Source organism: Mauremys reevesii, linkage group 12 (genome assembly GCF_016161935.1).
Source record: "Mauremys reevesii isolate NIE-2019 linkage group 12, ASM1616193v1, whole genome shotgun sequence".
NCBI classification, from domain to species: domain Eukaryota; kingdom Metazoa; phylum Chordata; order Testudines; family Geoemydidae; genus Mauremys; species Mauremys reevesii.
In genome coordinates this window covers 5,680,301-5,705,178 of record NC_052634.1, presented here as the reverse complement: position 1 = coordinate 5,705,178, position 24,878 = coordinate 5,680,301, and the positions used below count along the sequence as shown (strand labels likewise).

General features: G+C 44.6%; 3 protein-coding genes across 7 annotated transcripts in view; 2 read left to right on the top strand and 1 right to left on the bottom strand.

Annotated features, from left to right (window-relative positions):
* Positions 1 to 29: 29 nt before the first annotated feature.
* Positions 30 to 13,190, top strand: NKAPD1 (NKAP domain containing 1). Of its 3 annotated transcripts, XR_005586663.1 has the most exons (7): positions 30 to 169; positions 1,074 to 1,150; positions 3,378 to 3,478; positions 5,371 to 5,529; positions 6,628 to 6,681; positions 7,614 to 8,718; positions 12,889 to 13,190. XR_005586663.1 is itself a non-coding variant. In XM_039496339.1 (6 exons), exons 2-6 carry the CDS (start codon positions 1,082 to 1,084, stop codon positions 8,125 to 8,127), a joined length of 897 nt encoding a protein of 298 aa, XP_039352273.1. In that variant the 5' UTR covers positions 30 to 169; positions 1,074 to 1,081; the 3' UTR covers positions 8,128 to 12,517. The 3 variants fall into 3 exon arrangements, 2 of the variants coding, with proteins under 2 accessions (XP_039352273.1, XP_039352274.1); XM_039496339.1 differs by lacking the exon at positions 12,889 to 13,190 and having other exon boundaries at positions 7,614 to 12,517; XM_039496340.1 differs by lacking the exons at positions 30 to 169; positions 12,889 to 13,190 and adding an exon at positions 310 to 675 and having other exon boundaries at positions 7,614 to 12,517.
* TIMM8B (translocase of inner mitochondrial membrane 8 homolog B) lies at positions 12,422 to 13,652 on the bottom strand. Its single transcript, XM_039496345.1, has 2 exons — positions 13,521 to 13,652; positions 12,422 to 12,839 (listed from the first exon to the last, which is right to left on the bottom strand). Exons 1-2 carry the CDS (start codon positions 13,620 to 13,622, stop codon positions 12,672 to 12,674), a joined length of 270 nt encoding a protein of 89 aa, XP_039352279.1. The 5' UTR covers positions 13,623 to 13,652; the 3' UTR covers positions 12,422 to 12,671.
* Positions 13,653 to 13,727: 75 nt separating this feature from the next.
* Positions 13,728 to 24,878, top strand: part of LOC120375603 (beta,beta-carotene 9',10'-oxygenase-like) — a 78,683-nt gene continuing 67,532 nt past the window's right edge. The window contains exons 1-3 of one of the 3 annotated variants that reach the window (XM_039496334.1): positions 13,728 to 13,851; positions 15,456 to 15,560; positions 19,098 to 19,242. In XM_039496334.1, the coding sequence (XP_039352268.1) occupies positions 13,797 to 13,851; positions 15,456 to 15,560; positions 19,098 to 19,242 (305 nt within the window). In that variant the 5' untranslated portion in view covers positions 13,728 to 13,796. Of the gene's footprint in view, positions 13,852 to 13,959; positions 14,184 to 15,455; positions 15,561 to 19,097; positions 19,243 to 24,878 lie in introns of those variants that run through there. The other 2 variants (XM_039496330.1, XM_039496333.1) reach the window with 2 other exon arrangements.

Genomic DNA, 24,878 nt, shown 5'->3' with positions numbered 1-24,878 from the left:
CTCCCTCAGTTCCGATTCACGACTTGGTCCCCACGCCGGAGCCCGACAGGAGCCGCGTCTCTCTCGCCCCGGATCGGTCCCCCCGCAGGCAGCCCAGTGCTTCCGCTGGAAGCACTTCCGGGGCACGCACTTCCGGGTGGAGGGAGCGAGCACCCCCCTCCCTCCGTGGGTGAGAAGGGCTCTGGGTTCGGGGGTGGGTTATGGGCCCGGGGGGGAGCGCTGGGTCGGGGGTTCTGGGGGAGGACAGGGGGCGAGATGAGGATTGTAGCGGGGGGGGTCTCCCCAGGCCTGAATGTATCGGTGTGGGCCTATACCTCGCCCTCCCCCCCACCAGGTGCCCAGTGCTGTGGCAGCCACCTGCTGCCCTGCGCTCCCTGCCAGCTGGCGCTGTTTCTGTCTGGCTGTCCACGTGTAGCTACTGATGGGTCCCAGGCGGGCTGGTGCTTCGGGCTGAGATTAAAGCAAATCTCCCTAGATCTCCCTGCGGTCCCTTTATTTTCTGCCCTGATCTGCTGTGAGCTGTCAGCTAGCTGCTGGGTGATACCCCACAGGGAGCTGTGCTTCAGTGGTGGGTGAACGGCTGTATAGGTAGAGCCTGGCTCTCTCTTCAACGTGTCAGTTTTACACCAGCATCGCTCCTTGATTTCAGTGCAGTTACTTCTGACTTAGGCTGGGGTAAGTGGGAGCAACAGGCTCAGAGCCACAGCATGTTAAACCATCAACATGGAAGTATTAGATTGAGAGAGTAATTATCACTTATTTTCTTATTGATATGTGGGATATGAGATACAGAGATTTATCAGAGACTGTGGATGTGGGCACCAACTGCTGGATCATCCTTTCTCGCCCCTGGACATGCAGACTGTCTCATAGGAAGCTTAGTTTGGGGATAATGCAGTGGCTTCTTAGGGAACACACATCTCAGCTTGTGTCAATAGCACATTTACTGTCACACAGATGGAAAAAGACTTGCCTTTATGCTATTCATCTCCCTGTCCTGACAAGAGCATATTGTGCATTACAGAGTAATATGTGATTTTCTAATAGCCTTATTTTTTGTTACTTCTGTGAAGGTTAAAGAATGTCCCGGGTCCCTTTAGGAAAAGTCCTCTTACGAAATGTCATTCGTCACACTGATGCACACAACAAGGTAAGGGACCATGTTCTATTCCTTTGCTTCTCTCTGCTGTGGTAAAGTATGGTACTATCTCTGATAGCTCTTCTTCAAGTCCGGGCTCTCTCTAAACTCAAAAGCTTGTCTCTTTCACAAACAGAAGGTAGTCCAATCAAAGATATTACTGTATCCCCCTTGTCTTGCTGGTAGTCTGACTTTCCTCATGTGTATCAAGATCTATCTCCTGTTACTTTAGTGTTGGTGTCCAGAGTTATGATATTTACAAGGGAAAGCCCTTTCTTGATGCCATTGTGTCAAGCTATGCTATTTTCATTTTGTTGTTGCTAAATTATGGTGGCTAAACTTAAGTTATTGCACACAGCAAATCAGTTCTGCACACAAGTATATTTTTGAAGGTAGAAATTTCTGCAGCGCATCAGTGGGGTCCTTTGTGCCCTATAGCAGCTGGAGGAAGAGAGAGGTCCATGCTACTTGCACCATGATTAAATTTGTTTCAAACATTTTTCTGCCTACATTTTTAAGATATTTATTATTCATCTTAAACATACACTAATTTTAAATTTAGCAGACAAAGCTTAGGGTGAAATTCACTCTTGGGCAGAAGACCAGCATAAGGCCCCTAGTTTGGGAGCATATGTGGGGCTAGAGCTCCATGTTTTTTGCAAATGAAAAATAACACAAAATAAAATGGAAAAACTCACCCTGCAGTGTTGGCTCCTGTTCTGCGGGGCTGGATATAGCTTGCCTCTCCATGCATTGCCACCTGGCACATGGGTCACAGTGCAGCTAGCTCAGATTTGACCCGGCTGCCCCTCCATCATCATGATGGCTGGTTGGCTGGGCCAAACCTGACCAGTGCTGCAACTCCATGCACCAGGTCTCAGTGGCTGGAGCTGAGCCCAGCCCCGCAGGACAGGAGCCACTGCTGCATGGTGAGAGTGGGGAGGGCTCTCTCTGCAACCCACCTGTCCCTCCGAGGTCTTTTTCCCCTACTGCAGGGGTAGGACACAACCAGACCAAACCCAACCCACCTCCAGGGCCTGCCTGTCTGCCTGCACACCCACCCACCATGATCCAACCCACCTACTGAGCGTAGATACAATGAAATAACACTACATTGCCAGAAATAAAATGAAAAATATATAAACAAATAAGCATTTACTTAGGTGGTGCCAAGGCTATCTGCTAATTTTCTGCACAGAAGTGAATTTAATCCTGAATGCACAGGTGAATTAATTTTTAAAGGGTCCCCATTAGTTGAAAAAAAAAAATCACATTTTGTGCACAAGCACAGCTCCTTGCCTACATTACTAACAATGACTTGTATTTTTACTAATCTAACTTTTCCCTGTTTAAACTCTTGTTTCGTTTTTTGCCTCTCTCTCAGCTAGGGCAATGAAAAGTCAGTTTCACTTTCAGATGCTAAGTGCTGCCTTGTTTGATTTGTAGGCATGGCAAGGGAATATTTATTTATAAGTTTCATTTATTTAAAAATAATGGAAGTGTTTCTGTGGCTCTGATGTCTTATAAAAGCTTTTTCCTCCCACAACATTTACTTTGAGTTTTGTTGTCTCTTTAAGATAAGAAAAATAATTATTTTACTTTAGCGTTTGTTAGGTTTTTGTGCCTCTGTAAAATGGATCCCCACTGGGATTTGAGTTTCACTTCAGTGCACAAGGCTGGTATTTCCTGAGAGATTTAGAAATTGGCCCTTCTTTACTAAGGCATTTCATTCATCAGGATCATTTTCCAAGAGGCATTTATCTCATATGTGCTTAAGATGATGCCATATGCACAACAAGGCTATGTGAACAAAATCTGTGTCAAAGCACTGGGTATGCTGTATTTTCAAGTGTTTAACATGAATTCTCACTTGGGACTCGGCTCTGCAATAGGTATGTGAGCAGAACTGTGGAGGAGTACAGAGCTCCTATGAGTGAGAGATCCTGTATGAACTGAAGGGTCCACCTGCATAGATCAGATTACAGAATAAGGCTCCTCATCTATAAAACAAAGTTGTTTGCTGCTGCAGCTATTTGTCATTATGACATTTCTCATTTTGGTTAACTTGATGTAGCTAAAAAGGCTCATTTATGTCACTGCAGCAGGTCAATTTAGTTTGAAATCCATCAAACTTCAATTATTGACTCAGAAGAAGTGAGGTTATAGTGTTTTGTAGTTGCAAAGCATGACTTCTGTAGTGTACTTAATTTTGTTTTCTCGTTTTCTTCATATTTTTCAGATTCAGGAAGAATCGGAAATGTGGAAAATAAGGGAGCTGGAGAAGCAGACTCAAGAGACTTACCGGTGGAAGCAAGGGAGAATGTCACCCAATACCTCCAGGTGGGACTTAGTTATCTGGAGGAAATAATCCTCTTTACCACTCTGTACTGTAGTATTATTTAATGTTTACAAAGTTCTTAGAGAGAGAGCAAGAGCCCTGTGTAAGGGCCAAAACTTCATTAACTATTTTGGTGCCCACACAGGAGCATCCCTGTATAATCCTGTTGAAATGGGGTTCACTCATCCCTGTGGTGCCTCCTGCTGGCTGTCTTGGGGATTAGCTCTGTATATTAGCTCACCTTCTTTGGGTGGTGCCTTGCCACCATCACTCCTACTCTAGGACCCACCTCTAAGGACCATGGCATCCTCTTCAGTGACACAGCCCTCTGGCTATGCCACACACAGTACTCCCTTGTTCCAGGGGATCTGTAGTCCACTGTTCAAACATTTCCCTTTGTGGCTGCTGCAGCAAATTTTCTGGCCCATCATCCTCTTTGCTCTTGCCTGAGCCTGCAAACCCCAGGAGCTGTCTCTTGCTCCCCCGGTCCCTGCTTGTAGCACGGCTTTGTCCAGGATGCTGGTAGTTTTCTCAGTCCTCCAGAGATCCAGTCTCCTTGAGTCCCAGCAGAGAACTACCCTTCTCTGCCCAGCAGCTCACTTTTTATATGGGTCTGCTTGGCCGTAATTGGCTGCTCCCTTTAGCCCTTCTCTGATTGGCTGCCTCCTGCGCAGCCTCCCTAGGGCTCTATTAACTCCTTAGAGCCCAGTGTGGGGCACGTGCCCCATCACACCTGTATACACCACACTTCCTGTTGAAGTTTCACACTGCATCTTTGTGGGGTGATCCAGGTGTGCAGCTTTAAAAAATATGTAACTTTAGATAGGTTGGGACCTCTGAAATAGCAAGATTATAGTTTGGTTAAGAAATGTGCTAGTGACATCTGAAAAGTCTGCGGTGTCTTTGGCAGATGTACTCAGTGCTGGTGCATTAGTATTTATAGTGTGATTTGGGTTATCACTAAATTAAATCATTCTGACCCGAGGTCTTGCACCACATAAATTTCGCCCAGCTCCTGTCCAGTATTAATGTAGGTAAGAGCCGGATACCTGTGGGTACTCTCACCATAACAAACTCACAAAGATCTAACACTAACAATAAATTTGTTAGTCTCTAAGGTGCCACAAATACTCCTATTCTTTTTGCGGATACAGACTAACACGGCTACTACTCTGAAACAAAGATCTCACAAGCTAAGCAGGATCAGGTTGGTCTGTACATGGATGAAGACTTTCAAGGAATGAGCAAGTGATGTGAGAAGTGGTTTTGTTAACTCTTGCGTTTGAGTCTGTATTGAGCTCAGTGTCCCAGCTTGGTGCTGGGAGAGGCTATCTTTTAGATGAGATGTAAAAGTGAAGTCATGATCAGTTGTAATCATTGAAGACCCCATGGCACTTTTTATTAGATTCGGGCTGTTAACCCTGGTACTCTCACCAAATTCCAACTCCAATAATTATGTTCCCCCTCCAGTTTGTACTGGATACTGTCATCTTTATTTCCTGTCTTAAATTGTTGTGTCACTGTGCACTGTTAAGCAGCTGCTGCGATCCATTCCAGAGGTGGTAGCATTTCAGTGGTGCTTGACGTGATGCATACCTGCTTTTTCAGAGTACTGTGAGGCATAATTAATTATTGTTTACAAAGTGATTTGAGAAACTGATGAAAGGCAACTGTCTGTGCAAGTCATTTATTAATCATTGGGTTGGTCCCATGAAAGCTCTGAGTGACCACCCTGTGGAGATGGAGTGAATCTCTTTGCATGGACTGACATCCAGAGACTGTCGGATGTGTGCTTTCTCCCCAGTGCCCTCTGTGCCCTAGATTGATTGATTGCCCAAAAAGTCATTTGTTCCTCTCAATTGACCACTGGAGAACAATCATTTTCTCTCTGCAGTAGTCGTATGCGCAGTGACGGTTTCGATGAGGAGAGCCAAAGGGCTGATTGGAAGGCAAAGAACTTCGTGCATGTTCCGGACATGACTGAAGACGACCTTCTCCGGGCCCGGACCTGGAATAAGAAGCTCTATGAATGTGAAGCCAACATGCCAGATAGGTTTGTGGGTGAATTACTATCCTAGCATGGTTCCTATAGAAAAAGGATCTGGTACTTTCTGGCCCCCACATTTCACAAAAGTTAGTGAATTTATCCTCACAGCACTCCTGTTCAATAAGGAAGTAGTATCATCCCCATTTTACAGGTGGTAAAGTGAGGTACAGGGAGATTTAAGTAACATGCCCAGTGTCACACAAAGCCAGGAACTGAGCCCAGATCTCCAGTGTTTCAGTCCTGTACCTTAGTCACAAGAGCATTCTTCCTCTCTGGCACTAAATAAATACAGCCCTAAACCCAAGACTTGTTTAGTACCGCTCTCTGTAGAATTTAACCAAATCTATTTACGATATCCAGGTAGCTAATCTTCCAGATTGACAGGGAAATACTAGTCAGTGCTTTTGGGGGTATTTCTAAGAAATAGGAGCTGCATCGTGCCTCCCTGAACTCCTCCTTTACTGTCATTTTAGCTAATTGTTTCATTCCTCCAGGTGTCTTTTTTTTATTTTTATTAGCACCCAGTCCTAATCTAGCTGTTGGCATTCTTGCTGCCTGAAATTCTTGTACAGCTGTAATTCTGTATTTGGATAGGTTTTAGATGTATGTAGATTTTACCACAGTGATAAAGGACCATATACTTGTGTTTTGCATTATAAATGGAGTTTTGTGATCACACAATTGAATACAAATGAAACCCTCTTACTATGCGGAAATGCACAGAGTGAGCAAAGCAAATTACACACCATGGGTAAAGTCAGTGGCAAAACTTCCATTGACTTCAGTGGGGCTAAGATTTCACTCCATGTTTCCTGGGTATTTATGAGAAGTGTGAACTCCCAAATTATTGGGCTTCTGTCGCACAGGGAGGTACAAGTTCCCTACCAGAAAAAAGTAAAGTGGCCATTAGTCTGCTCAGAATGGTCTGAACAGAACCTAGCAAAGCAAAATGTTAGGCCCTTAAACAAGTAAGGAAGATACTACCTGTTATTCCTCCGGATTCTTGTTTTGTATTTTCCCTAAAGCGCTCTCTTTCATTTCACCCTCATTTTGGTTCTGAATATCCTGTGTGGTTTTAACATGTTTCCTGCTGTTCTCTTGCAGATGGGGTCACAGTGGCTATAAAGAGTTATATCCAGAGGAATTTGATACTGACAGGTAAGGGCAAACAGGCCTACTGAAAAGTCCAACATCTTAATTTCTGTCAAGTTACACAATGAAATATAGAGCTTGTACCTCTGCAACATAGACTGTAAATTGACCTTTCAAGGCAGAATTGAATTGTTTACCTAGCAGACATGTGGCCTGAAATTCCAGTCTATTAATGTGTTCTCGTACTCAAAACAATTCTGACAATAATGTGAGAGGGCTGGCTTCAGTTCATAAGGCATAAACATTCAGTTAAGGCTTGAATGCTGTCCTTACTTTGCCCATATGTGGCATCATTCCTGCAGTGAAGAGCCCTCCCTGTTCTGAGCCCTGAGAGGTGATTGTATCTCTTCTAATAACAGGACATCCAGCTTTAACCCTGTGTTAAGAGTGACTGAAATGTTATGCAAATAAGTGTTTGGCTTCTCGGAGTTGGGCAATTTCCTGAAGTGATCCAGCTTTCATGACTGGCTGCAAGCATGTGTGCACCTAGAAATGCAAGTCAGAATGAGAGCTCCAGTAGCATGAGAGCAATTAAGAGTGAAAATGCAAACAAACAAAAAAAATGATTGGGACACAGATTTATTTATTTAAAAAACTGTACATAGTAGAATTGCCAGATCTAGCACTTATCTGATTCCTGATAGTCACAGATAAGGAGTTCTTAGTAAGTTTTGCAGCATTATGTTATGTTTTCCATGCTCTGGGATGGTTAAAATGCCTTTGAAATGGCCTCTCATCCCAAATTGTAAGATACGGACCCAAACTGTTAAGTGGTGAAGTTAAAAATGCAGCCAACTTATCTGACATAGCATCCATATGTCTGTCCTGAAAGGAGCTCAGAGTAGATGGGCTTGATTGGTTTGAAATAGGGAATGCTTTGAAATAGGGAATGCTAATTTAGAATCTGCCCAGGCCTCTATTCTTTGTTCCTGTTACAGTGACCAGCAAGAGAAAGATGAACAAAACGCTGTCAATGGAAAGAGGAAATCTCACCCAGGAAAACAATCTGTGCCTGAGTCACTCAAAAGGAAGAGGCCAAAGAAATCACAGAAGAAGAAGCGGAAAAAGAGATCACACAAAAAGCGAAAGAAGAGGAAAAAGGAGAAGGCTAAGGCATCATCAGATTCTTCCCAGGAAAGCGAGTGTTCAGAGGAGGGGACTTCGGGCACCAGGAAAGGGAAACACAAACACAAGCACAAGAAGACCACCAGGAAAAGGCTTGCAAAGGAACCTGCCTCTTCCTCTGGGCAGGAAAGTGACTCTTCCAGTGTGAGCAGCTCTGAGGACAGCGAACCTGAGGAGAAAAAGGAAAAGTGGTCTAAGAAAAAAAGGAGGAAATGCCCTGTGTCTGCATTAGAAAGGCACAGTGAGATTCAGGAGAAGCAAAGCAAGAGGAAGAACTGGAAAGTGGCAGCTGATGAGAAGTCGGAGGACAGCTCAGATGAGGACTAACAAGAGGCTGTGAGTCTGGGGCCATGGGTGAAATTGCACGTCAGCGAATGGAGGCGGACGTTTTCTCCCGACACTGCCCAGTGGTACAAACAAGGTGCCTGACTAATTTCTGGAGCACAGAACTTTATACCCTGCCAGCCCTAGGTATGGGCTCTGCACCTTACTGGCTCGCAGAGGGCACATCTTTGGTTTTTGCTGGTTTACAACCAGGAGAGCTGAAAGGCCTGTGGAGAAGAAGCCTGTCCCACAAGTCACGTCTCTTACCCATCCACCCCAGACTCCTGATTCTATAATTGGTCTAATTTCCTGGCCATATTCAGTTTTAATTGACAATTCCTGTGGGCCATCTTCAGAAGGGAAACAGGTGCATCGGCACCGTCTCTGGGTTTTTTAAAATTGTTCCTCTTTTCATGCATAACCACGTAATGACCAAGACACAATTGCAATAAAGAGCAGAGGCCACAGACTAACAGCACTTCTGCCAACCTGATTACAAAGGATGTGCCATTGGATTTAACAGCGGGGGCCCTTCACTGCAGCATTATCCCCATGATGAAAATAAACGGATGTGGCCCCAGGTGGACAGTCGAAGTAAGGAGGAGGCACTGGTCTGGAACAAGGAAGGGCGGGTGGGGTGTCACAATTCTAGCTGCGGGTGTGGTGACCCCACTGCAGTGGTTTGTTTCAAACTTACCTCAGATCCCCTACCTCTGCCCTTTGTGTGACTGACTTGCCCTCCTTCCTATCAGTAACACGTCCCTCTCGATCCACTTGTGCTGATGGACGGGCCTCTGATAGATTTCCTGTTCTGTCTCTGGCTGGCCCAGTGTGTTTGACACAAAGATTGAGATACAGGGCGGGAATGAACCCTTTCTCCCTGCAATAAACATGAAGACTCCATTTGTATTTTCCTTTTGAAATCTGATCTCCTTACCACCACTTCAGCACAAGCCCCAGGGACAGAGCATGGATGTGATCAGGGGTTCTAAAAGTCTGGTCAGGGCTGCTCCTCTCTTTGTACAATATGTTCACCACTGATCAGGTTCCATAGACCTGTGAATATGTTTTATGGAGCCAGTCTGTATATAGGAGATTGCATCCCTGCTTAATACCCTCCAGTAGAAGATGGCAAAGGGGACTCTTAGCACATAGTCTCATACCCCACGTTCCTCTGAATTTCCATATGCGACAGTAGGTGGTGTCTACGCTCACAGAATGTGGAGGTCTTGAATCTTTCTAGATCAGAATCGAGGTGTCTGGGCTCCCAGATATATAAACTATGGTCTCAAACGTTTCACAAAGCCTTTTCTCTGTGTGTGTGCTTGCATATATGTAAGCCATGGAAATGCAATAGGATTACAAATCTGTGCCCAAGTCAAGCGGAAACATCATTCTTACGAGAGTTCAGATCTGTGCATGTCTTGGGATCCTCCTTTGACTTAGCTTTGCTTGAGTGAAGTTCCAGTTGCAGGCTTTTACCACTGAGACTGGACAGTGCTAAATGCTTCTCTGGTCTGAGCAGTGTAGATTACTGCTCTGACATATTGAGGCTGGGGCATGCTTTTGTATTAAAAACTCTTACCCATCCTCATTCTGCTAATCCATGAACTAATAATGTTCCCAGTTGTGCTGCTGCAGTGCCCTGAAGGCAGGTTATACACATAGGTAAGGGTTTTATAGGTTTCTTCCTCAGAACTTCTTGTTGAGACAGCACTCGCAGCTCCTGGAGCTGCAGACAAAGTGCCTCGCTCATACCTACCTACCTCTTGGGTCTCTGTGAGTGGAATTAATGTTTGTACAGCCCCTGGCAGATGTAAATTGCCTGAGATTCCAATTCTGAACTCCCCAATCTTATATCACTGTAGCTCTGTTGACTTCTGTGGAGTTATTCCTGATTTACCCTGCTGGGGGAGCAGAATCAGGCCCTGAGGAATTAGAATCAGGGTGGTGGGCCCCAAAGGACCAGTCCTCAGCTGGAGGAATAGTGCCTGGGATATGAGCTTCAACATAGAATGGGGAATACCTGGGGCTCAGAGAGGTTGTGAGTTCAAAACTAGATAGCAGAAACACAACATCAGGGTAGTTTATCTTCTAGTGAGAATGTCCTATATGTCAGCCTGGCAAACAAATCTTCCCTGCCTTACTGTCTATAATCTGCTCAATGAGAGAACTAGTAGATACTTGGGAGGAAGAGGAGGGAACCTGGATAAATACACCATAGCCCAGATCCTTGGTCTTTGTTTAAATTTGTTGTCTCCCTTTCTTCACCTGTAGGTGAAGCTTTTTTAGGTCTCCCTGTGCGTATGGGCTGACACTGGTAAAATAGAGAAACATCATTGTATCTTTCATTCCGTGTCCCCCTTCCCCACTGCCACAGTGCTTGGTCTACACTCTGTCATCCACTCCCTCTTCTAGGCCAATGTTTGTGACTTCCTTTCCAGGGCATGAATATGTGGGTAGCTCCTTCTCTGATGGGGTTAAGCAATGTCCTATTTCTCTAAGGTCCTGTCTCCTGGTGCAGGGATTCCCATGGGCAGGAAGGGGAGCTGCCAATGGTTCTTTTCTAGTTCAGTGTGAGAGCCACTTCTCTACTGCAGTCTGCAGAAATGTTCATGCAATAATAATGCAGCAGCTTTTCACGCACAAGAGAAATCTTCAAGGAGATTTTTATTTTTATAAAGAAATCCTCTACAGAAAGATTTTAAATTAGGAAATGTGTAACTGCAGAATAGATTCATATATTGCACTGGACCCAACGTGGACTTTATGGGTGGATTTTAGGGTAGGACTGAATGTTGGGGCTCAAACACTGATCCTACTATACAGTCCAGCTCCTAATGCAACCAGTGAATAGAGTGCTTGGTATGTTAGTACTTTTGCTTTGGTGGATTAGTGTCTCAAGGCATTTGAACATTGGCTGCCTCATGCTTCTTCATTCTAAGAACATATGCCAGTTGGGCTCCTGCCAGTTACAGGCATTTACTCAGGATAATGGGCTGGCCAGAATGGGCTTCAGGATCTTTTACCCAGCCCTGGCCACTATTTATTTACCCATGATGATCCTAACTTTGCCTTCTTTCCCCTTGACGCGGCAGTGTCTACAGTACTAAATCTCTGCCTGAGGCTGCTGGAAGGGTGTTCCATAATAGCCCTTGTTGAACAGATAAGCAATTCACTTATGAAATTGCCCTCTTTTTTTCTACCCCTTCCCCAAATCTGTTAAAGAGCTTGTGTGTCTGCAATTCTGGTACACTCCAGGACTGTTTGGATAATCTTCTACCCAAGGCAAGGTTTCCTGCTCCGTATGATGTTGTACTACCACCAGTGAACATATTTTTGAAGAGAATTCTAAGAAGTTGCCAGAGAAGGCAGGGTGGATTGTATATCCTTTCTATGAAACTTACATACAGGATTTTTAATGTGTGTGTGTGTGTGTGTGTGTATATATGTGTGAAAGACAGTTGTGGATGTTCATGTTATTAGATAACATAAGTTCTGATGGGCTCACAGAATAAACCAGACTTTTCAAATGTGTGGTCAGTTTATTTACAATCACTGCTCACCAGGTTAGGCTAAATTTGTGTAAAATATCACCATGTAGATCATTAATAGGACTGCATCCATTCTTGTACCTTTAAACATAAGGGGAAATCTAGTTTAGTCTCTCAAGCACTCATCAGACTTTTGTATCATACTCTAACATACTCAGATAACTGGTCTTCTGTCATTTGCATTAGTGTATTGCCCAATTAAGCTAAGCTGATATAAGTGAGGGTTAACCCAATGAAAATGCTTCTAGAATAGGGCCTTCCACCTGTTTGACTAGATTTAGTTAAACCAGTACAACTTTTCTAATACAGACAAAATTTCAGGTACTGTATCAATTTACATTGACATTTTTAAGATCATCTTTATAACCAGAGGGGCTATAACCAATTTAAAAGAAAAAAAAGTTTGGAGCCTGCAGCAAATTTCACAGCCACAGAACTGCTGTGCAATAGACTAGGCCCCAGCAATAAACTTTTAACCAGCTTCACTTTTTGGTTTTCATTCATTATCCTACTGTCCAGCTTCTAGGTTTAGGCTTCAAACACTCTAGCAGAACAAGTGTTTTCATTAATTTATTAGTTCATTGAAAACATTTATATTCATATTACATTTTTTAAATTTAATTTTGATTCTAAGATACTATGCACATCCCCTGTGTTGGTACAAGCACATCTTTTCTCTACTTTCCTCTAATTAGATAAGACTTAGAAAAGCAGTGATATACACTTTCACATCACAAGACTTGTTTGGACGAGTGTTCCTGATGGTTTATTAAATTGCACTACGATGATGCATTTATGAACAGTTCAGTGCAGCGAAAGAATTCACAGGGACAACTGTGCTTTCTGCAGATGATTGTTCAACCACTTCTGCATTTTGTGAAAGTGTCAGATAAAATGTAGCTTAGAACATGTGATGATGCTCCACTGACAGCTGATAAGTCCGTTGACCTGAATAGGAAGGATTGGGTTGTCCGGAGTTGGGAAATACAGTAATCAGTGTCCTCCTTTCTGTACAATCTGAGCAAAGCGGTTAGTGATGGATAACGTGGTATCAATGAATCTCTCCACACAGCTGGCTAGACAACCTTCTGTTCTGGAGTCCAACTTTGAGCCAGGTTTGTCCACACATTTGTCCCAGCAAACGTCCATGAAGTTATGAACCTGGATGTGAACACAAAACATGTTTACTATTTAATCAAATATTTTACAGATGGGAAAGCTAAAATATGAGAGGAGCACAACAATCACTTGTCTAGGAGTCCTGCCAGAACACCATCCTTTCCCCCTGTGCTTTATCCTGGAAGGGACCATCACCCTCGGAACTGAGACGTTCAGTCACTGTGGCCGATTCACTACTTGGCCCTTCTACTGACAGGCACAAAGGGGTCCATTAATGCCAAAGCCAGTGTGAGTTCTGTGCTGTAGGCATCTTTGTTAGGGACTGAACCAAGTCACTGTCTCACATTCACCCACACACATTCATTTCCCAAAACGAGTGTCAAGGGACATGCACAGGGGGCTGCCTTGCTCTCTCTGGGACGGTTACAAGCAGGGCTTAATTTGTAAGGAAAGAGTTGCTGCGGGCCGCGCAATTTTTTTACGTTCCTAACTGCTGGAGCAAGCCCAGCGGTGCCAGGGCTATGAGCTGCCACGCAGCACCGGTTATAAGTATCTAGCGGGAGGAGGCGGCACCAGGGGTCCTAGTGACCGAGGGGCTGGACCCCGTTGGGGCCGATGTGCGGGGAGCCCCATGGAGAGCGCGCAGGGCCCCGTGCAGGGCTGTGGCGGGACGCAGGGCGCCTGGGAGGCCCCTAGGGGCCCCGGGGACAGTGGGGCAGGTACCTGGGCGGTGAACTGCGCCCGCTGCTGCTCGGCGGCCACCAGCCGCTGCAGCTCGGAGACCGCGGGGTCCCGGCCCCCGTCCGGCCCGCCGAGCTCCGCCATGGGCCAGGCGAGTCCGGCCGCTGCGACCTTCACCGGCGGAACCGGAAGTGAAGGGGCCAGTTCCTCGCGCACGGGGCCAACCCGACTCCGGCGGCTCGAGCCCGGGGCTGTTTCCGCTTCCGGGTGCCCTGGCGCCCTTGGGGCCCTGGGGTCGGGGAAGGGTCAGGCGGCAAGATGGCGGCGCTGCTGGTGCGCGGGGGCCTCTGGCGGCCCCGAGGCGGGGGGCTGGGGGAGTGCCGGGGGCGCGGGGGGCTCTGCCCGGCGCCGGGCGGCGGGGTCTGGTCCCGGCCTCGGCCAGGGTGATGCGGGGGGGGGGCAGCGATAGTGACGACCCCCTTTGTGGCGGGGGGGGGGCGGATACCCGCCTGCCTGGTCCTGAGGGGTCTGGGGCCCCTCGCGGTCTGCCCCTCCCCCTGCTGCCTCCCCACTAAATCCCGTGGTTTGCGCTGCTCAGAGCGGCCTCCCCCATTGCAGGCTGGCTCGGGGGGGTGGGGGTGGCTGTTGCTTTTTTCCCGTCTCCTCCGCTGCTGTGTATATTGCTTGGTACCCCAAGGCTCGAAGGTGGGTTGGAGCCTCTCGTGCTGGGTGCTGTACAAAGGCAGGGCCAGAGGTGCTCCCTGCCCCAGAGAGTTTAGAGTCTCTAAACCAGTGGTTCTCAGCCAGGGGTACCCAGAGGTCTTCCAGGGGTTACAGCAGCTCCTCTAGATATAGGCCTAGTTTTACAACAGGGCTACATAAAAAGCTTTAGCAAAGTCAATACAAACTACAATTTCATATTGACAATGACTTGTTTACACTGCTCTATATACCATGCCCTGAAATGTTAGTACAATAGTTATATTCCAGTTGATTTATTTGAGAATTATATGGTAAATATGAGAACATAAGCAATTTGTCATAGTGTGCTGTGACTCTTTTGTATTTTTATGCCTGATTTTGGAAGCGAGTAGTTTTTTAAGTGAGGTGAAACTTGGGGATACACAAGACAAATCAGACTCCAGAAAGGCATATAGTAGTCTGGAAAGGTTGAGAGTAACTGCTCTAAGCTATCTGTTGATTCACCGGTTGTCAATTGTAATTGTGGAGCGCTCCACCTGCCTGTGTGAGCTTTAAAGAGGTAGTAAAATAAAGTTCATTTGAGGGCCTTTTGTGAAAGGCATAGCGCTATTACTACTTAACTGTAGATGTGCAGAATATTTTATTATGTGTCAGCTATGCCAAGCCATTGAATGAGTCAATGCCACAAAGATCTGGGAGCTTAAAGGTGCAAACAAGCATCAGAAAGAACACACCAGACTTACTAGCAGTTCAGATCTTTGAAAATACTGTAGTTACCCAGAACAACTTATTGAGCAGGTCTTTTCTAATGTAGCCTGTTTTGCTTATGAAATGAAGGCAAGATTTCCCTAATGCACACAACATAGCTGCAAAGTTTGTCATGCCAGAGTTGGTGGCTAATGTTCTTGTCTCAGATTCCTTGAAGCACTGTTTTGGGTGCAGCTTGCCTCACTTTTGGAGGCATGGGGCTTTGGATATTAAATCCTTAGTAGGGAAACTCTGAAGCATGTGTACACCAGGCTTGTTAGAAATTTTGCAAATAACACATTTACACACACACACACACACCAGGTGTTATTTGTGGGGTGTAATTTGTATTCCCTATTTGTGCATCCTTTTTTCTGAAGAAACCACTGGCTTTCCTTTTCAGGAAGCCCTCTGGACTCTTATTGCTTATTGATTAAGATGCTGGTTGCTGTAGTTTAACTTCCAGGTATTTACCTTTAAGTTTTGGGGGTGTAAAAGGCAACTAATCAATCTTTGTTTTGTTGACAGTTCTTCTCAGTAAAAGTCTGTTGACCAGACCTGTGGTTGCCTGTACAACGACCTTGGATCGGCCAACTCTGGCACATCAAATCCACATCTCTCCCCGGAGCTACGGTATGTTTGTCTAATTTGGGATAAAAGTTCTGTTAATAACCACTTGGGAAGCTGCTATTCTTTATCTGTATTATTGTTTTCATGTGATATTTGATCCTGACCCTTTCAACCAGCTCGATCACCCTAGTCATTAGTGTTTTCTTGGCCTGATGGAGTGATTTGTATAGTCCCAGATAAGTTGCCTTATCTACTCACTGCACTTAAATCTGAACAAGCTTTTGATTTAAAATCAATTGACATAATTTAAATTAGTTGGACAAGTAAACATCTACGATATAATTCGATGCTGCAAAAATTTGCAAATTGCTGTGTGGTTTTTCCCTCCTGTTTTGAAGGGCATGGAAATTGGTATTGCCTGAAAATTCAGGCGGTCATCTCTATGAACAGGAAATAGTGCTGTTACGGCTTTTTAGATCTCACTTTGCACTTCATGGTTTCTGCTGAAAACTTCATGATTCTTTCTGTCAGCCTAAAACTAACTTTGTAATCTCACATGCAATGTCATTTTACTACAGTATGCAGGAAAAGTGTAATTCCAAAACCAGCTTTTTTTTTCTTAGCATTTTTCTTAAATTATAGAAATTGACTGAGTTTCAAACAAACATTCTCAGTTTACTAACAAAGATGTTAGTTTTGTCAAGTCAATTTCCACAGACATCCACAAGAAAGGAAAAGGGAAGATAGATTAAAGAATGGGTGATGCTTTTTATGGCCCTGTCATAGATGAATGGTGATTGTTGTAAGCTTGGTGCAGAAATTGTGGCTCCTCTGGACAGGAGCTTCTGGTCCATCTGAGGTCAGGCTAGAAAGACTGAATTGGAGGCAAGATTCATTGCTGGACAAAATTTCCTTTCTCCACTAGCAGGAATCAGTGGAGATTGGTGTAAGATAAACAGGCAAAGACCAGAATCCAGGGCTGTCATAATGTATGCCATTAAACCTGAGAAATGCTATGACCAGGGTTTAATTAGGATTTTATATCCTTTAAACCCAAACTTTTCCTGTCACCCCCACAACCAATAATGGAATCTGCCTGTGTCCTCCCTTCCATTACTGCACAGTTGGCTCAGCAGAGGAGCTTGGGCTGAAGGTGGAGCTGGGGATAGAACTGGGTCTGGGGGAGAAACTGGGGCGAGAGGTCAGTCTGGCCTGCGGGTGGAGAGGGTATGAGGGCAGAGCTGGGCTGGGGCTGAAGCGAGGCTGCGGCTGTGCCTGGATCTGGGCTGGGGATGGAGCGGGACTGTGGCTGGAGCTGGCCTGGTGGCAGATAGGGAAAGAGGGCAGAATGGAGCTGCAACTGGTGCTGGAGCTGGGCTAGGGGTGGAGTGGAGCTGCAGCTGGGGTCATAACAGGTCTGGGTGGCGTTCCCCACCTCCTGTGGGGGTTGGCCTGGGCCCCGTCGTGCACCCCCAAACCTTCCTCCGTGGCCCCTGGAGGATCCACCCCATAGTTTGGGGACCTCTGCCGTAACCCATGGCAGAAAATAGAAAGAAGAATGTAGACAAAAACTAAACCAACCAATAAAAACGTGACAGCCAAGCTGCCCCCACACATTGTCCCCTCCAAGTTTTCTGCTTTCTCGTACTATGATAACTACTCACACTATGTTAACAGTTCTTTCCACAGACCATTCTGCTTGAAACAACGCCGCCTTGGACAGTCTCAATATGTAAACAAGTTCAACTTAAAAAAAAGTTTGCTACATTTACGTCAAGAAGAAACTTGTTGCATGTTGGAAAGTGTTTCTTGAAGTTCATGGTAGTAGCGCATTAGTCCACTACAGTTGTTTTACTGGTGATCTTTTGTTCCATTGTCACAGCAGTTCTTGTCTAATATATCGGTCACCCTGCGCAGAGCAGGAGAAATTCCATGTCTTCTTTTTGGTACAGTTCACATTGTATCTCTTTTCCAGCTCATGATTTCACATTGATCAAACAGCAGTAAGCATTTAGACAAATGATCTGATGTGTGTTTAAAATCAGTTCTCTGTAACTTTACGCTGCTAGCACTCTGCTATTAATTGCCAGTGTATTGTAAGGTGTCCTGCTTCCCTCAGTATATGTCAACATCTCTTAGAACCATATTTCTTCTAGTGATGTCCAAAATGTATAGGAAAAGTAGGCAAGGTTACAAAGAACCCAAACTACCACTTCTGTGCTTGTCTGAGTCACTTTCTGTGCAAACAGAACTGTGTATTGGTAGTTGTCTATGGAAGAGGATTGAGAGCATGGGGCCTCTTAGGCTACTTCTAGGCACTGAATACCTGGGGAAGTCCCAGAGGCTCCAACCCCTACTCTTGCTAAGATAACAGCAATCCTAATTCATGCACTCAGCTCTTCATGGAGTTATCACAGAGGTATCAGATACTTAACGGATACAGCACACTCCATGCATAGGTCTTAAAACATTTTACAAAGAAAGGGGAGGAGTTTCAATATCATTATCCCATATCACCGGTGGAAAACTAAGGCTCAGAGAAGGGAGGTGGCTTGCTTGGGTCACACAGTTGATGGGAGAACTGGAAATAGAACCATCTGGGCATCTTGGTGCCCAGAGTTCTTTCTTCTCTATCCTGTTACGCTGCTTCATTGTTCTTCAGCCACTCCTTTCAAACTGTCATGTACTGAGCAGGGCCCTCAGTGATGGCCGCAAGGAGGCAGAACTGGCAAGCGCTGCATCTGCAGGCAGTTCCTGATACAATTAAGCAGTAGGGCAACAATCTTTACCATTGTTTTAAAAAATGCCTGTTCTGTGGTGTTTGTGAAAGGGCCTGTTAATGAACAGCAGGCCATGAAACTAACAAAGGTGGCATTTCCTTTGGCCTCATCTATCAGTTTTTTCAGTCTATTGTTGTCTGTATCCTAATTAAAGGAACTATATTTTCTGAACAGCAGAGGGAGCATTCAGAGAAGATATATTTAAAACAAGCATTTAAGGCGGTATTTAAAATAGGAATATTTAACACAAGAACCTGGGGTAACCCAGTGAAATTAGTAGGAAACAGGTATCATGAAACAAGAGGAAGTACTTTTCCACTTGATGCACAGCTAACTTTTGAAACTCATTGCCAGGGGAAGTTGTGACGACCAAAAGTATAACAGGGTTCAAAAAAGAATTAGATACGTTTATGGAGGATAGGTCCATTAATGGCTGGTAGCCAAGATGGCCAGGGATGCAACCCCATGTTCTGTGTCCCCCTAAATCTCTAACTGTCAGAAGCTGAGTCTGGACGACAGGATGGATCACTTGATAATTGCCCTGTTCTGTTCATTCCCTCAGAAGCATTTGGCACTGGCCATTGTCAGAAGACAAGGTATTGAGCTAAATAGACCATTGTTCTGATCCAGTATGGCCATTCTTATGTTCTTACGAATATGGTTTGTAGCAATAAGTCAAAGGCAACCTGGTTTTGCCCCGCTAAGGGCTGTGTATCTAGGTCTGAGAAAGCACCTAGCTGCACAAAACTGGTCAGAATGAGTTAACCATTTGTTCATATTGTGAGCAAAAACTCTGTGTTGAAAATGCGTTTTTTTGCAGCCGGTTCCAAGGCTGCATCTCTGCACTGGACGAGTGAGCGAGCTGTCAGCGTCCTCTTGCTGGGTCTCCTCCCTGCAGCCTATCTGTATCCTGGACCTGCCATGGACTATTCACTGGCTGCAGCCCTCACACTCCATGGGCACTGGTAAGCGTAGGTGTGAAAAAGTCTGGTAGATGTCTCAACAGGACCAGCCAGAGCTACTCTTTGGGCTTATAGTCCTGGATGCAAAAGGAGCTGAGAGCAAATCTATGCACATCAGGATGTTCACATTAGAACACCTGGTAAAACGCAAGAATGAAACTCTTATTCCTTGTGTTATTGTGACTGGCATCTTGGTCCGTTATAGCCCTTGACCAGACTAACACCAGGTACGGTCTTGGTCATTTTGCCTCTTCAGTTAGAAGGCAGGGTAGATACATCTATTAGGGGAGCCTTCTTTCACCTTGTCTCCTGTGTTTATTCCCTTATCCATATCTCATACTTTGCAGACAGTAGGAAATCTACCTAAGAGGGACTATTGGCTGTCTTGGCTAGTAGGCTGTAAATGGCCTTCAGATCTGAATGTTTCAGAGTATCCCCCTAAAGCAGCACCAGGACAGATCTGTGCTTAAATAAGACCTCCAAGGGAAACTCAAGATTTTATTGGTGGCTCTTTTTCCTCAGAGCCAGTACAGAGTCTGGGCATCAGCTTAGCGTTAGGGGCACTGTATTACTGAAGGTGCCATCTTTTGGGTGAGACAAAAATCAGTCTTGACTACACATGCTTGTTAATTCCCTGGCATTTTTGAGAGAGTCAGGATGTTAGTCTTGAATCCTGGCCAGATATCTTTTTGGATAACTCCACTTTAGCTCCGTAAATTCCTTTTTCAGTTGGATACAGTATTTTTCACTTCCTGTGGTTGTATAGCTGTTAAATTGCTGTAAGTTTTTGACCAGAGGATGTTGTATCCATGAGGGTGTGTTTTTCCATTACCTTTCTAAGGCTACGTAGCCCCCATTGTTCTAATAAGTGAACATTTTCCAAGTACTTTAAAATGGAAATAGCATCACTCTTACTTTTCAGCCTGTAGGACAAATGGTTTGACACTTTATCAGATTTGTCTTTGTATGTGCAAGTGCATGACTCACTGAAGGGAAGCTAGTCAAATAAACCTTTTTGGTATTTAGTTCTGATTATGCTGAGGCTTGTGGTTTCTGTCTGATGTAAGAAATTCTAGGTCGAGGTCCTGTGAAAGTTCTGTTTTCTGCACTCACAAGCCTCTCCGAACTGGCACAGTCTTCTAATCAGCCCCAGATGGAATTGTTGTATGCCATGTTGTTGTAGCTGTGTGGGTCCCACGGTATTAGAGAGAGAAGGTGCGTGAGGGAATATCTTTTATTGGACCAACTTGTGTTGGTGAGAGACACAAGCTTTCGAGCTACACAGTTAGCTGTGATACTCCAGTACAGTGGTCCCCAACCTTTTTGTGGCCAGTAGCACATTCATGTTTTCAGAAGAGTGTGGTGGGCACCAACAATTTTTCAAGGCTTATTTTGTATTTGTACATTAAATAATATGAAAAACATCATATTTAATATTATATAATATATGAACCCATAAGATGAAAAAAGATAATTTTTCATGTTAAAGGTATTAATTAAATTATTTGGCACTTACTCCTTCACCTTAACACGTGAATTTGCTCTTTTTTCTACTTGCAAGAAAAATTAAGGAATTTTTACAAAATAAATATCATAACCACTTTTCATCTTATTTATTTAAAAAAAGTCAAATTATGTTTTGATTGGACAGTTTTTTGGAAAAATGTAGACTAGCTGTAGCAGAAGGTGAGGCTAATAATCTTTCAGTCCTATATATAAAACGTTGTTGAACTGCTGGTCCAAATATATTTATTATTCTTACTTTAACATACATAGCCGGTTATGGTTAATTAAAAAATCTGTTGAAATCTCTTTTCAAATTGTTCCACAAGTGTTTGAATGTGGATAACAAACGGTGATGAGTTAAAATCACTGTCACGTACCATTTTCTTCATACTTGGGAAATGTACGAGAGACTTCGTCTTCATATGTGACAGCCACGAGATCAGTTTTGCTTCATCTAGGTACTGATTTCAACCAAGTATTGAGTAAGTTTGGAGCCATTACTGTTTGCATTTGACATAAACGAGATATAGAGATGGCTATTTCGGTTCTGCTGATGCTTCAGCTCAAGTTGTCTTATTGACTCTTTTAACAGCTTCTTATAGATATTATTGATAAAGGAGTGGGGAGAAGATAGAGCCTTGTGGGGCTCTCCAGGTGAAGGTTTTTGGAGGTAGAGAACAGTGTCCCATAGTAATCCTCTGGGTTTGGTTTGAGAGGAAGAATCTGAGCTGTCCTAGGAGTGTCTGTTCGCACTACAGCTTCTTGGAGATGGGACAGGAATCTTTGGTGATGAGCCAGTATTAGATACTCGAGACAGGTCCCACAGCATTATGGATGTACTTCCCTTGTCCACAACCAGGTAGTGTTCCAGTGCAAAAAGTCCTCTCTCTTCACCAGGTCCTGGCTGAGAGCGATCAAGGATGCTGGCATGTGACAGGTAACATTGGAGACTGTCTGACTAGCTACTAGATTAGTTTGCTTAGGAAAAGGGGGATCATACACTATGAAGTCTTTGGTGTCAAGCAGTGGTTTATTCTAATGTTGGTTGGCATATTGCCTGGGTTAGGGTGCATGGTACATTTCCCTAATCAAAGGAGGTGTTGACAGTCTGATAGTAGGGATCTCAGATGTTCGATATCTCTTCCTATCCAGGAAGGACAGCAGTTGGAGTCACAGGGGCAGTGACCTGATTGTCAGTGCTTCCATGGGGATCTGTGGAAGAAGGGTGTGTGTATCTGGTCCTGCTCTTGAACTTGTTGCTCACCAGGTGGTATTCCTGGATGGGGTTGATCTCCTCTGTGAAATAAGGTAATCCCTAGCATGAAAAGGTTCTGTGCTTGGAAGGAACAGTCTGGGTTTATGGTATGGGAAAATTTTTATACAGGATGGCTTCTCTGCAGCAAAGGAGAGGTGGGCTCGTTGCCTCCTTTACAGCAGTGGCATAGATCTGTAGACATTCCTTTTGTCTTCCTTTTTCAGGCTGTATGTCCCACCACCAATGTTTGTTTTCTTACCTTCTACTCCTTGAGTTGCAGGTTGTGTGAGTGTCATAGTGGTCTGCAGAGGGGCTGGAGAGAGAGCTTTCATGCTACAGTGTTCTATGGCAGTAGCAAGGAGTGGCTGGAGTGTCTTGCTAATTCTTGTACTACTTGGGCTCTTGGTTGGATAGATTTTTCTAAGTTTTAGAATTTAGCAGGATCCCAAGAATATTCAGGCCTGGGGTTTGGTTGTGGTGGTTTCTTGCCTTGTGACAGAAAGCTTTTTTCCCTACCTGGAGGTCAGGTGTGTGCGTGATACTCATTCCATGGTGTGGCTCTGTATGCATGCATCCAGAAATTACCTACGGTGGAAAGTTTGAATAGGAGACATTGGGTGATTGTTTTAGTGACATGATCATCCATATAAATGTTAAAGCAGCAAAGAGTCCTGTGGCACCTTATAGACTAACAGACGTTTTGGAGCATGAGCTTTCGTGGGTGAATACCCACTTCGTCAGATGCACGAGCAGATCCCATACATCCGACGAAGTGGGTATTCACCCACGAAAGCTCATGCTCCAAAACGTCTGTTAGTCTATAAGGTGCCACAGGACTCTTTGCTGCTTTTACAGATCCAGACTAACACGGCTACCCCTCTGATACATATAAATGTTGAAATCTGTCAAGATGATGAGTCTTCTGACTTTCATCACCAGGTCAGACTGCATTTCTTTCTGCTCCTCTGGGAAGACCTTTCTATCTGGTGGCTTATAGATGAGTAGGATGCCCAGGTTAGTATAGACTCTCTTCTTGCAGATTAAGCAGACTTGAGCTCAAGAGAGCTTCCCCTACTTTTTATCCAGGAGAGGAGTAGATTGGCTACTTCACCTCCAGATTTGTCCTCAGTCATGCTGTGTTGAAGAGAGCATGAGGGGATGAGGAGCAAAGAAGCAAGGGACGATGACACTGAAAGTGCAGTATCAGGCTGCTAGGTTTCTGTTATGTAGTTCAGGCTTGGCAGCTCATCAGTGGATAGTGAAGGACTTACTGATCACTCATCTTGAACTTATGAGGCTGAGATCCTGAAGTTTGTAGGTTTGTGTTTTGTTTGGCCCATGTGAGATATGTTTGCTGACTGCAACCAATTGACTGTAGTTTCATCTTCCTCATACACTGGAATTTGTTCTGTTCACTTCTTCCTGTTGGGGAGGTCCACAGGTGTGTAGTAGGATTAATTGACAGTGTTGCCATTCTTATGATGTGCCAGATGTCTAGAAAGTGGCAGACTGCTCAACTCCCCAGGTGAGTGAGGTAATATCTTTTATTGCAACAACATGGCATACAACTCCCCAAGTGTCAGAATGAAGGTTAATTGTTAGGTATCACTTGTATACCAGTTGGAAAAACACTTTGGGATTCTCTGGGATGAAAGATGCTCTCTTAACTGTAAGAGACATGTACTGAGAGGTCTCAGTGTTGTCCCTTCATATCTGTGCCAGACCCCTGTACTTTGCTAAATGGCAGAAGCTCCCCCTGCAGCTGTGAAATCTGGGTCCTGCCTATTTGCTGCTCTTCTGAAACATCACCACTGTTGGGAATTCTTTCACTGAATAAAATTATCAGGGCCATGAGAAGTCTTAAAATGAAGCCAGACTTAAGATTTTTCCTGCAGAGGTATCTGCATCCTGTGTGTGTGAGCCTTACACTCTCACAGTGGTGGTTCCTGTTTAGAGGATATTACCTATGACATGGCATGGTTTCTAGAAGGATCCTGAGTTGTACTGTCTGAGTTTCCTCATGAGTAAAAATATATGCAAATACTGACATTTCTTCCATGACTATCTTGTGGTGACTCTACAAAGTTAGTAAATTCTAAACTGGATGTCGACAATAAAAACCCCTTTTTTGTGCAGACAATTAGGGGCTTTCCCGAGCAAAAAACAAGAGCCAACTTGTTCGGTTTTACTTATCTATTGCTCCAGGATAAACACTGTTTGTCTTGGCTTTTCTGTTATAACTCAAGGAGAAAGGCCACAAAATGAAACCCTCCCTTTGCACATGGGGGTTCATAGTTTGAAAATGTTTCTCTGATCGTAAGAAACTCCCCACTTCCAAAGCAAAGGCTGCAGGGGCTTCTGCTGTTTAGACGTCTGTAGGGGAACTGAACAGCTGGCTTGTTGTGCTGGTGACCTGTGTGTGTGTCATGCCATCCATCTGTTTCTTCACGCTCAGGAGAATTCTAGGGTCTGCCAACTTCTTGACCTAATATGAGTCTTTGAGATTATCTAGGCTCCCTGTTTGTGTCCCAGTGCCTGGCATCCTTTGTACATAGGGAGAAGAGACTGGGATCTAGCATTCTCCTGACTGTAGAGCAAGCTCTGATTTCTTTGTTTCTCTAATGGAACAGCATCTCTCACTGTCCTCTTCCCCTGGGAGTGAAATTTACTCATTAACGGAAAAGCTCTTAGCTGCGTGTTTCCTAGATTCTGCTAAAAGGGTTAGTAGCCAAGCTTTATTTGGCTCAGAAATCACCAGTCAGTACAAACGTCCTCCTGCTGCTTGCTGAGTGGGAAGTGAGTCCTTTTCTCCAGCAAAAGCCTCTGAATAGTGGAGGCACTTGGCTCAGTTTAGGAGATGATGTGCAGACTGAGGAAT

What these genes read in the sequence shown, in the direction of transcription:
- NKAPD1 (XM_039496339.1), top strand. Translation starts at nt 1,082, where the DNA reads ATGTCCCGGGTCCCTTTAGGAAAAGTCCTCTTACGAAATGTCATTCGT. An exon ending in GAAGCCAACATGCCAGATAG is followed by an intron (nt 5,530 to 6,627) that starts GTTTGTGGGTGA and finishes GTTCTCTTGCAG; the next exon opens with ATGGGGTCACAGTGGCTATA. An exon ending in GAGGAATTTGATACTGACAG is followed by an intron (nt 6,682 to 7,613) that starts GTAAGGGCAAAC and finishes TTCCTGTTACAG; the next exon opens with TGACCAGCAAGAGAAAGATG.
- TIMM8B (XM_039496345.1), bottom strand. Translation starts at nt 13,622, where the DNA reads ATGGCGGAGCTCGGCGGGCCGGACGGGGGCCGGGACCCCGCGGTCTCC. An exon ending in GGGCGCAGTTCACCGCCCAG is followed by an intron (nt 12,840 to 13,520) that starts GTACCTGCCCCA and finishes GTTCACATCCAG; the next exon opens with GTTCATAACTTCATGGACGT.